Below are 12,127 nucleotides of genomic sequence, written 5' to 3'. Positions count from 1 at the left end.
CTACGGCTCTTCAATGGGGTGTCACAGGGTCCCCAGGAAAAAAATTGTAAATGTAAAATAATAAAATAAATATTCTTCTGTAGCAATAACAAAGTATAACATAAATTGTTCAGTAGCAATTACACAAGAATATCCAGTAATGTCCCTGCCTACAATTAATCACATTCACTTAGCGAAAATCGGGGGCAACTGCTGTGGCAAATGGGTTCAAGCCATTTACCACAAACTTAGTCACTGCTCGGTGACATTCGTCTATCCTGGCCTGAAAGGAGACGCTACCGCTAGACTGTAGCAAGAACTGCCAGCATCTGAGCCAGACTCTGTCTGTCTCGCTCATCATGGTCACCTAAATGCACAGTAATTGCAGGTTTTGTAATAAGGCAGATCGCGCTAACATAATATGCACTGTTAGTTGATTATTTACCTGCCGCATTAACGGGAGAGGACGTGCAAACGTTACCACTGCTGCTGGGTTGAGATTCACGAGTCCGGAGCGGAATTAAAAACATGACATTCATTTAAGGTTATCGCGTGTTTTGTGAGCAAATGCTTTTGCATATTTGTAGTGTTTCCTCCCTTAAATGAAATATCTACTTTTCAAGTATTGCAAGTTGCCCTGTTGTCATCCGTTCTCGTAAAGTATAACCAAAGTTTTGAGGCGCCATGTTTCCTGCCAGGTAAATGACGCGCCGCAACGTGGTGACGTCATTCGGGGTGACTGGAATCGTTTACAAAAATGGCAAACAATTCCAAGGAATTGAAACAGTGGGAACCGGTTCTCAACAAGAACTGGTTTTCGATACCCATCCCTACTCCCCACACCCTCTAGCAGATCATTACATGAAGGAACCTTTTAAAAACAAGCGCGTTCATGCTCACAGGTGTACACACAGGTGCTCACACACACAAACTACACCCTTTTTGGCTCCTACCTCAAAGCACACTGTGCGCAGTCGATCTTACGTGCTGCACAATAATGTTTAATATTTAGTATTTACTGCTATATTCCCATATATCATAGTGATGCTGTTTATTCTATTACTCTCGTTTTCTTCTGCTTGTTTTCTTTTTTCATTCTCAACAGGTGAAATAAAAAAAAAAACAACAAAAAACAATAACATGTAATATTTAGTATCTACTGTTAGCTAGTTTATTGTGATGGTGTTGTTTTTATTATGTTGCTCTTTGTTGTTTGTTTTCTCTACTGTTTTTTTTTTTTTTTTATCTCCATACAGGTGATCCAGGTGTTTTGTTTGTTTTTCTTTTTTTTCCCTTCCCCCCTTCTCACCATCTCTTCTCCCCTTTTTTTCTTTCTCTCCCTCTCTCTCTTTCATTCTTTCTCCCTGTCCTATCCCCTAGTCATGTCTGTCCCGTCTTTAAAAAACGAAAATAAAATAAATACATAATTATAATAAAGGTCAATCGAATGGACCAATATGGCAAGGCCATGATGATCCACTTGGTAAAGTAAATCCACTTGGCATCTTTCTTGGCCTTCAGACAACAATTCTGATGGCTAAAGATCCAAACGGGACAGGCAAAAAAAAAGAAAAAGAAAAAAGAGAGGGTAAAATTATGATGACTGATAATGGAGATGAAGGCAACAGATGATGAGGACAGGGAGGAACAGGGGTTTAAATGCACCAAGGAGACAGTCAGAGGGAACTTGGTACAACTGGAGACATTTAAGGATGCAGGGACTGACAGAGACGGGGAAGACGTCTCATTATGACGAGTAAAGTTTACCTTGCCTGGATGGGCAGCTCTCTGGGTGCTCAGCACCCCCAAAGCTCTGATCCTAGAATTGCCCCTGATGTGAACACTGAATGCTTCTACTTCTTGGGTTTTGATTTTGATGCAAGTGTCATCCACATATCTGTACCAGTGGCTAGGTGGTGTCCCAGATGTGCTGCAGGGATGAGAGGTGAAATGTCTTCAAGAAAATTAAGGAAGAACAATCGCTTTTCCTAAGCTCTTTACATGACTTATAATGTGTCTGCTTATGTGCATTTGCTCTCTTAAGTGCATCAAAATTTTAGCAAATGTATCACTAGAGATTATTAGCTCATTTTAATCTTCTGAGCAACCTGACTGCTGACATATCACTGGTTGGTTTGTTGGTTTACAGTGAAGCTCCAGTTTCAGGTGACAGTAAGTCAAAAGGATGTTACCTGTCAATGGCCAGCAGGAGCCCAGAATTAATTTGAATATTGCTATAAATTGATATGGATTGGTTCATATCTTTTATCAGGTTGTAAATTATGTTTCACTGTTAAATTTAACTTATGGTGACAGCACAAACACCAAGAGAGGAGAGAGAGCAGGGTGAAGACAGCAAAGAAGCAGCGATAATACAAAGGGGAAAAAAAACAGGTAAGAGTGGACATGTAGTCAAAGTTAACAAAAAATTATAAAGCTGATGTAACTCCTGTTTTGTGCACATTCATTAATGATGATTTCACATAACTAAGTTGTGTTATATTGTTATCAAATGGGGATCCCCTACCTGCTCTTATAATAATTATTATAAAATTATATTTTCATGTTTATTTTCTAGTTGAATAAAATGCATTTGTATGTGATTGTCAGAACAAAGAAGAAGCGAGGAGGATGGAGAGAGGACAGAGAGATTAGAGCTGTCCTGGATAGCCTGGAGAATTCTTTAGGTACCTTCCCAGCTGTGACAAATGGCCAGCTGGGATAACAACTTTTACTCAGGGCATTCTTGATATGATGTTCTTCTGCTCCCTGGTCGCTGTGTTTTAAGATGATAAAAGACTGTTGTTTCATCTGCCATCATGATGACATCTCTCATCCTCCACGAAATCTGAGGACCAAAGCTATCATTGTTATGATCAATGGTAATGCCAATTTGTATATTAATGATCATGGAACTGACCTCATTGTCCATTGTTGATCATTGATCATTGTTAGTCTTAGTGATGCAGCTGTACTGTGACGTCAAGATGATTAATCAATTTCAAAATATGTAAAGCAATAGTAGTCTACAGGCAGCAGTTTGACTGTTTCACAAAGACGATGATTTAATTTTTGGTATTTTATTTCAATCCTCTGTTCTGATTTACGAATGCCATAATTTGAGATATTAGGGGTTTTTGTGTCATAATAATCATCTTACAAGTTTTACCCAAATTCTCCTAAAGTCTGTCTAAAAAATGTGAGTGTATCAGAATTGCACCCTTCGGTTAGAATAAAAGTCGTGTCTCTTTAACTGAGGTATTCTCAGGACGGGGAGGGGGGTGGATAGGTTCATCGGGTTCATGTAGTATTGGACGCCTCCTCCCATTTCAGGTTGGTTGTTTCCCTAGCTCCCTTAGTAAAAGGGGAGGTATAAGGCAAATACTTGACAGAAAATGGAATGTAGGTCTGCACTGGAAATAGCTAAATAGGAGAACTTGACCTTTTATCGGGACACAGAAAGTCGACCAGCTGATGATTCCAAACTAGCTGCCATTTTCAGGTCATTCGAGGCATCTCGCTAAATTGTTTGTTGCTCCAGATATTTGTATGAGTAAGCCTGCTTTATTCGCCTGTTAATTTCCCTTTGTAATGGACAAAACGCGTTGTCCTGTGCTGTCTAGTGGTGGAATATAAATCATGATGGCTGATGGATGTTGCAAAGGAATGGAAAGAGGCAGGGGTAAGATTGCATCAGACTCTTTACCAAGACATGCATTTCCTCAGCAATATGTTCAGACCTGGTCACAGCAGCAAGGAAATGACATCCAAGAATTAGCTTCCAAACGCGTCGACATCCAGAAGAAACGCTTTTATCTGGATGTCAAGCAGAGTGTACGCGGCCGTTTCCTTAAAATAGCCGAGGTGTGGATAGGAAGGGGCCGTCATGATAACATCAGAAAGAGCAAGCTGACACTGTCTATGTCGATGGCTCCCGCTCTACGCTACTGTCTGGGAGACTTTATAGATTATTACGCCCGCATTGGACTGCGGGGGGGGCTGGCGCCTCCGCAGGTCGAGGACCACAGTAACAATGGCCAGGGCCGCGGGAACGACTCCCGTAAGAGAGCGCAGGAGCATCACGCGAACCTGTCCCCCACCGGTTCTGTTGTGTCCGATGACCATGCACATCGTGTTCTCAAGAGCGAATTTATTGAGCGAGACAACAGAAAGTACTTTCTGGACCTGAAGGAGAACCAGAGAGGCAGATTCCTCCGCATACGGCAGACTGTCAGCAAAGGACACGGCACAATGGGCTACTACGGCCAGGGCATCGAGCAGACCATAGTGTTACCCGCACAGGGACTGATTGAGTTCAGAGACGCTCTGTCACAGCTGATTGAAGACTACGGGGACGAAGAGAGCGAAGACCGCAGCCGAGCAGGCTCCAGGAATCGCAACGACAACCCCGAGCTTCCAGAGGCTGCGTCTTTTCGAGTGGACAACAAAAGGTTTTACTTTGATGTGGGTTCAAACCGGTATGGTATCTTTTTAAAAATCAGCGAAGTGCGACAGCCGTATAGAAACACCATCACAGTTCCCCTAAAAGCCTGGGCTAGATTCGGAGAGAATTTCATCAGGTACGAGGAGGAGATGCGACGAATCTTTTCTTGTCACAAAGATAAAAGGACAGATGGCCAGCAAGACAGTGAGGAACAGGAGGACTGACCTTCATGGTGCTTTTAGCATGTAGCCTAATTTAGGGTTTCAGTTTTGTCCAGATGTGACAATAATATGATGTACTGTATGTGTCCCTACCATACTACTCAGATACGATGTACTTCATTAACTTTTCAGTTTATTTGCCAAGGGCTGATAAACTCAAAATTTTTAACATGCCAAGAAGTCAGTCATCATTTTCTCATTGCCGATTATTGTGTTGTAGCCAGTTAGTCAGGGCCATCCCAGGGTCCTGAGCCAGCTGCATCCCTGCGCTCCCCCATACCATACTCATACCTCCCTGTTAAATTCAAGAGTGCAGTGTTCATTTGCTTAAACTTTAATTCTAAGTTACATAGAAAGTTGACGCTAATAATATCTGTTAATATTTTACCCCCAAAGCAATATGGTTAACAATTTTATGGCACACTAATGTGCAGAAATTTTGTCAGTTTAAATAAACAGAGTTAATTTGTTAAGTATAGTGTGTTTTGTGATAGGTACAATTTAAGAAATGATATAGAAAGAAAAAAAATCGGACCCTTTTATTAATGAAGAAAATACCTCATATATTGGAACTTACTATAAGTGCAATACACACAAGCAGCATTATAGAACACTTGCAACCCAACTGGACAAGTGGAGAAGAAATTAAATTACAGGAATCAGAATTGGAAATGGGAAACGAGTGTTGTACAGATTAATGCTGCCAGTTAAGACTTGGTGGGAGGGGAGAAAAATAAGACACATATTGTGACATTAATCACATACTGTTGGTGTGTGCTGCCTTTTCACTGGTCCAGCCGGAAGGTTTTCATTCATGTTAACAGTTCCAGTTTATGTTGCCTCATATGAGACACAAAACATTGCTTTAAATGTCCATGATAATGCTGGCAAAAATGAATTTAGTGACAGCTTTTCCTGCAGTGCAGTACTTTAGGCCAATCAATCTGTGCAAATGACCAGACTAGAGCATCCTGAAATGTATAAAATGTGCTGCTTACCTCGGCAGCATAATGATGGGGGGGAGACGTGCTGTAGAAGCCTGCTTTAAATTACAAGGACACAAAGCACTACATGATGTTCTGGTTTTTGATAAGACTCTACCCTGCAGTTGTACTGTGTGTTGCATTCACAAAAATGGGGGAGGTAAAATGAATTAAAAAAACTTTATAGGTACTGCAATCCAAGTCCAGTAATTCTATCCAACACAAGCACTTAAACCTTATTTAGACTTCTGCGTGAAATCTGTGTTGCAACACTTGAAAAAGAACGGGCTTGTAGAATTTGCTGAAAGACTAGATCACTTGATGACTTGATATAATTACCTTAAAAATGGTTAATAAAACTAGAAAACAACTATATATGTAGCGGTCCATTCAGGAACCCTAAAATACAGCTCAACAGAAGAATAAAAAACTGACTGCTATCTGGAAAGACACACAGATCTAATGTCACATTTCTAGAGAGTAACTGTGTTACTGGAGTTACATTATTTATTTTATGTGATACTAATATCCTAATACTTAAATTTACATAACATATTGACAGAAGGAAAGGTATTTTACATGTGTTCTGCTGAACACACAACATTGTAATATGCTATCTTTAGTGGCTGCACCCTCTGTCGTTCAGTGTCTTTACTACATTTGACAGAGCCTAAACGTAGACCTGAAAAAAGATGCACCATGTTGCATGACTGCTTGGAGTGTGGCTGCTCTTCCTATTATTCACATGAATTTGAAACATATAGCGGATGGTACACTGATGGTAGAAAAGTTCTAAAATAATAGAGAGAAGAGGTCTATGCACTTTGACCTAGACAAACAAGCCTCCGTTTTTTGTTTTGTTTTTTGTTTTTAATCTTTTGGCTTTCACTCATTACAGCCAAGTTCTACAAGTTCTAAACATTTTGCCAAAGAGAATGCTTCTTTTCATAATTTATTTTTGGCATGAGGAGGAATAATTAAACATCAAAGTTTATACTTTAAGTACCTTCCTGCCTATTCTGTAATATTGTGTGGTGCTATGAAAATGGTTTCACACATTGTCTTTTGAGGATGTTGATACCCAGTTTTCACTATTACAACTCAGGTCCGTTTTTTGTTTTTTTTTGTTTTTTTATATATATGACGTAAATAGATCAAAGTCAAGGTATAAACTGGGCTTGTTACCTTGATGTCAGCAAATAGCCCAGTGCTTACTGGTGAATTGGGGGTGTTGGGATCGAAAGGGCTCAACATCAAGCTCAAATGGGTCTATAGAAAATCTTAAATCAATATGCTTGTGCCTGCAGAACCTTGTATTTTACCTTTCCTTGCTGTCTATTGATGAACAAGCGATTACATTTTTTGAAAGTGTAAATGTAAGTGTAAGTTCATTTTTTACTTTAAGTCCTTAAAATCCATCCAAGTGCTGCTATTCATGAGCTTGGATGGCATTTTGCTGTATATTTGCCTATGTTTGCATTCTGTGACCAGCATGAAAGTAGAGCTGGTCACATTGACAAAGAACCCAAGCCAGACTTTGACTTGAGCATCATACCAGGATAAGGCAAAAACCTAGATCAACCTTAATGTCCTTAAAAAGGACAAAAACCTAAAAACTGAAGTACCTGAACTCTAAATGTGCAAATGGTAAAGCTAGTTTTATCTTCAGTAGATTTTAAAGCATAAACCCAATCAATTAAATAGATTCATGTTAATGCTTAATCTTAACATGATTAACTTAATTCCAGTAGCTTCTTTATACTTCCCACTACCACTGAAACACAGTGCAGTACTTTACTGTGAGTGACAACATCATTTCTGTTATAAAAAAGAAAGAAATAGTAATATAAGCAGAAAGGGATTCGTCTGCTACAACACGATATTCCTTTCTAATATGGAAATTTACAAGGAAAGTACCTCTGGAGCTGAGGTACACCCTTTGAGATTAGATAATATTTTTTAAAGTACAGGTCCTAATAAGCTAAAGTACGTTGACTGTTTGAACTTTATTTTGAATTAGGTGGGCAGCTTTTTAAATTCTCATGCAGGAAGTCATATTTCCCACGAGATGCTGATGCTTATATGAAGAGGTGTCAGAGCTAATTGTCAAGTTTATATCTGAACAGAAACAAGTCAGAAGTTAATATTTGATACCTCATGTCTGTTTTGGGGTCTTTGTCTCAGTTTCACAGATTTGAGATTTAGTGAAATGAAGAAGGGGAAAAAAGGAAAAATAATTTTAAAAAGAGTTTCAATTGTTTTTTTTGTTTTTTTCTAGTTTTAGTAGGCAATTCTTGGAATGCTTTTGTGCTTGAAAAGCACAGGATTGGTTTGGTGTGTCTGTTGTATGATCTAGTGAAGAGTTGTTTTATTTTCATATAAATGGCAAAGTATATATGGTACAAAGCACAGTTTATTTTAAAAAATTAAATGAAATGTAATAATTTAATTAACTCATTAGTGAAATGTGATTCAACATTGATTGTCACAGAATTAGGAAAATTGTCTCATCTACCCTAGATATTGGTTATGTCAATAACTGGCTGAGGCCAAGATATGGACATAAAAGTATTATGTTTGAGGTGGAATATGACATTGTTTAAAATTATGATGGATATTCGTTTTGAAAATTCCAAAATCAACAGCACTTTAAATAAAAGCTGCACTTTTGTTCTGCTGCTTTGTAATTAGTTGACATAGAGGAACTATCTCTAGATATGCCTTTGGTGTAAAGTGACAATCATAGTTCTCTGCTTGTAGAATCTGCTGATGTGTGCTTCAAAACTCCTTTCATTGTCTGTGTTGGTTTTTGACAGCTTCTTATTGAGGCTCTCAATAGTTTAACATCTATATGTGTATATTCATGCAAATGCTATATTAAATTTTCATTATCATATGTACCAAGACTCTAGAATCTCACAGAATAATGTGAAATCAAATGTTCATGTCAGGAATATTCTGTTATGTTGACATGAACAATGTGAAGAAGTACTTGAACATGAAACTACTGGTGAAAAAATGTCAAATATGGCATTTTTGAATAATAATTGACACATAACAAAATATTTTAGCTGTCATTAGTCAGACAATGCTTAATTCTTTGAGTAGTCAAATGTCATTGTGTGTTTGTTCACTTTAGCCTATTTTAACCCACATCTGCTAAAATAGCAAAGGTATGAATTGGTGTTAAAGATTAGATGGATCTACAAAGAGAGAGGTTTTTAGTTCTGCTGTATAGTTTTCCATTTTCTTTTCCATTTTTCCTACAGTTAGTTCCAGAGAGCAAAGTTCTGTTCAGAAAACATAATAATAATAATAATAATAATAATAATAATAATAATAATAATAATAATAATAATAATAAATAAATAAAATAAATGTATTATAAATACTAATAATACGAAATTGGAAAACAAAATGGTTATTAAGTTTAACTAAACATAGCTTTTTAATTTGTAACAGTGCATCCAACCTTTGAGACATACAAAAAAAGAAAGCACAGAAGGCCTGCACAAACTTTAAAAAACTTCCTGAGATCAATTTGCCAGTTTGCTGACAAAGACCATGGTAATACATGAAATTCACTACCTTAAATTTGCATGAATTTGATTTGTTTGCTTCCCAGGTAAAGGGTGGAATTTTCTTGTTTAAATTATGTGTTGTCAAGCTTGCTCTGAACATCATATATGTCAGAATCACAATCACAGAAGTATGAAAGCACAAGAAGCATCTTATGCAGCCATATTTGACCACTTTGAGTACTCAGAGTAAAAAAACACTACATAAGTAGAAATCTGTTTAGCATTTATTATATGTTCTCTTTAGTATCATTCAGGGGCTTTACATAGAAAATCAGTCAAAAAACAAAACAAATAACTGTTTAAGTTATAGTCAGGGGTGCGCATTCGCTGTCAAAATAAAAGACGCGCACCAGATAAGAAGTTGCAACGTGCGTTTGCGTACATATAAAAGTCACTGTTTTTGACCGCTAGAGCAGGATTTTTACGGCATATTCCGCACCACATCTCTGTGCGTTCATCATCATTTTTTTGAAGGCAGCTCACCTCCTGCAACCACTTCTTTTGCGGTTCGGACTCCTTTTGACATTTCTTTGGAGGTGGGGGAACACCAAAGTAATTGCTTAAAGGAGCTTGCTTCTTCGACATCTTTAAGAGTTCTAAACAAATCTCTGTCCTCCCACAGAAAATCTGATGTACGCAAATGCGCGTTGCAACATCTTATCTGGTGCGCGTCTTTTATTTTGACAGCGAATACGTACCTGCGGACCACTTATGTGCACCCCTGGTTATAGCTGTAAGTACATTGGGTGAGTCCAAACTTTTACCAATTAGCCGTACTTTTTTTTTCTCCATAATGTTTGAGCCCTCATAACTTCATAATTACAGGAGTTTGCAACATGAAATTTTCATTTAGGTCCTGGTAAAAACTTTAATCAGTGTTTCATTCACTGCAAGTGTCACAATTTACAAACAAATGAACATGTTCAGCGTAATTTTGTTTTTAAAATTAAATGTAAGCAATTTCATCAGTGTCATGGGGTACATTGTAGTTTCAAGAGAAAAAAACCCCTTCAGTTTAATGTCTACTAAATGTTCATATTTTCCAAAAATGGACTTTTTCAAGGGTCATATAACCATTTGGGATAGGTGGTGGTCAAAAATGATATAGTATCTGAAAAGTCTCTTTTACTTACATTTTTATACCATTTTATACCAAAAATCCTGTTGCTATCTCTTGTATTTATAAAGTTATGGGGGCTAAAAAAAAAAAAAAATTCTGAACAAACTTATGCACTTTGAGAGCCTGTAACTTTGACAGTTTTCATAGTATGAGGGTAAAATTTTGCATGCCTTAAGTCATCTCATTTATTGTATAAAAAATCCAGCTGATTATGGTGGGAAGCACTGCTTTATTTTTTTTTTTATGTATATTTTTTTAACCCACATGCCGACTACTGGTCTGTTTCTTTATAGCAGATGAGACTATCTCAACATCCATGGACAGTAAAAGAAAAGATAAGGCTATAGGCTGAGGGCTACAGGTTGTTGGACTTTAATTAATAGCTTGATTAAAAATAAATCTGGACTGTTAACTGGAGCTAATGTTTCCAACCCTGGCGCCTTAAAGCATCTTCACAGATTCACTGTATCTTCTGATTTTTATTCCTGTACTTTGTTTTAGCAGAAGGCATTCAGTATAGTCATCTAAAAAATTACTGAGATCATTGCTATAAATTTGGATAATATATTCATATCCATCATAATTTACCATAGTATTTTTTTAGAACTCGAACTGTATGTGTTTATATGGTTGTGCTTGTGCAGGCAGAGTGATGTGAATGTACACGTACTGAAGAAGACCTGCTGCTGTTGTTTGTAGTTTTCATCATCAGAGTTTTGAAGTGGGAAATGTAGGGATATAAATGTTTGCTAATCTTTTAAAAGTTGAGTGGATACCGAAAATGTGCAAGTGTGTAAATTTATATTCATGTAATGTAATACATTGGTGTGTCTTATATTCATGTTACCTAACACTTAAAAAACAAGGAAGTTTTGTACTTTAGCACTTTCTTTGATGTGTACTGTAAAAAATCATCTACATGTAAAGTACTGTATTAATAATCATTACTTGCCTTGTAATGTTTGAAATGATGCTACATTTAGAAATGGTAATCATGTTTTTAGAGTGTATGCATGTCCATGGTTGGGTCCCAGTATAATAAGAAAATTATAAGAAATATGGTGCTACGTTATATTATATAAAGGTGCTTCTATGGACCCCCAGCTGAATGCATGCAAAGGTGAAGTATAAAAAGTAGATAAAAGAAAATTGATGTCCTATTGCTGTTCTCAAATAGTGCTGCTTCCCAAAGATGTCAGAAATTTGGAAAAATCCAACTTTCTACTTTTAAAATGCAACAGCCCTACAAAACACAATCCAATCTCATGTTTACATACAGAAATGTGACAGCTATTCAATGTTCTCTGCAAACATGAGCACACAGTGTTATTTCCACTCCTCCAAACCCATAGAGTGAATTAGAGATAATTAGGGTGTGGCATTTTAACTTGGACAGAGAAAGTTTCAATGTTGCCCATGTTCTTCCCTATTGTTTTTCCTCCAAACCTAATCACCAGAATACCTGGAGTGTAGGAAAATTTCAACTTTTTAATGCATAGTATTTCTGAAATGTGATGTATGTGCATCACCTGCATCAGGAACACATATCTTAGGTTATCATAAATGGTGCAGTTTAACTGTAAATAATAAAATCACCCTCGAGCCCTTGGATAAACCAGAACCAGAGTCAGTCTGATGAAGGGGTTGTTATCCAAGAGTATCTTGAACTTAGAGGCACTCCATTGTTAGATGGTCTATGTTTTTTTTCTCTTTCTTTTTGTTTTGTTTCTGTTTTTTAAACAAAAAAACAGTCATGTCTATTTACAGTTACGCTGCCCTTGTGACAAAGTCTAAAAGAT

The 12,127-nt window shown here is 37.2% G+C and overlaps 1 protein-coding gene across 1 annotated transcript; it reads left to right on the top strand.

Moving 5' to 3' along the window:
* Nucleotides 1-3,555: 3,555 nt before the first annotated feature.
* purg (purine-rich element binding protein G) lies at nt 3,556-4,647 on the top strand. The gene has a single exon (XM_085358560.1). The coding sequence runs from the start codon at nt 3,619-3,621 to the stop codon at nt 4,645-4,647; it is 1,029 nt and encodes a 342-aa protein (XP_085214686.1). The 5' UTR covers nt 3,556-3,618.
* The last annotated feature ends 7,480 nt before the right edge of the window (nt 4,648-12,127 follow it).

Source organism: Diplotaxodon limnothrissa, linkage group LG7 (genome assembly GCF_057381915.1).
Source record: "Diplotaxodon limnothrissa isolate DT_005_m linkage group LG7, D_limnothrissa_male_GT1.1, whole genome shotgun sequence".
Taxonomy (NCBI): domain Eukaryota; kingdom Metazoa; phylum Chordata; class Actinopteri; order Cichliformes; family Cichlidae; genus Diplotaxodon; species Diplotaxodon limnothrissa.
This window is presented reverse-complemented; position numbering and strand designations above follow the sequence as displayed.

Coding starts and splice junctions, on each gene's coding strand:
- purg (XM_085358560.1), top strand. CDS start 3,619: ATGATGGCTGATGGATGTTGCAAAGGAATGGAAAGAGGCAGGGGTAAG.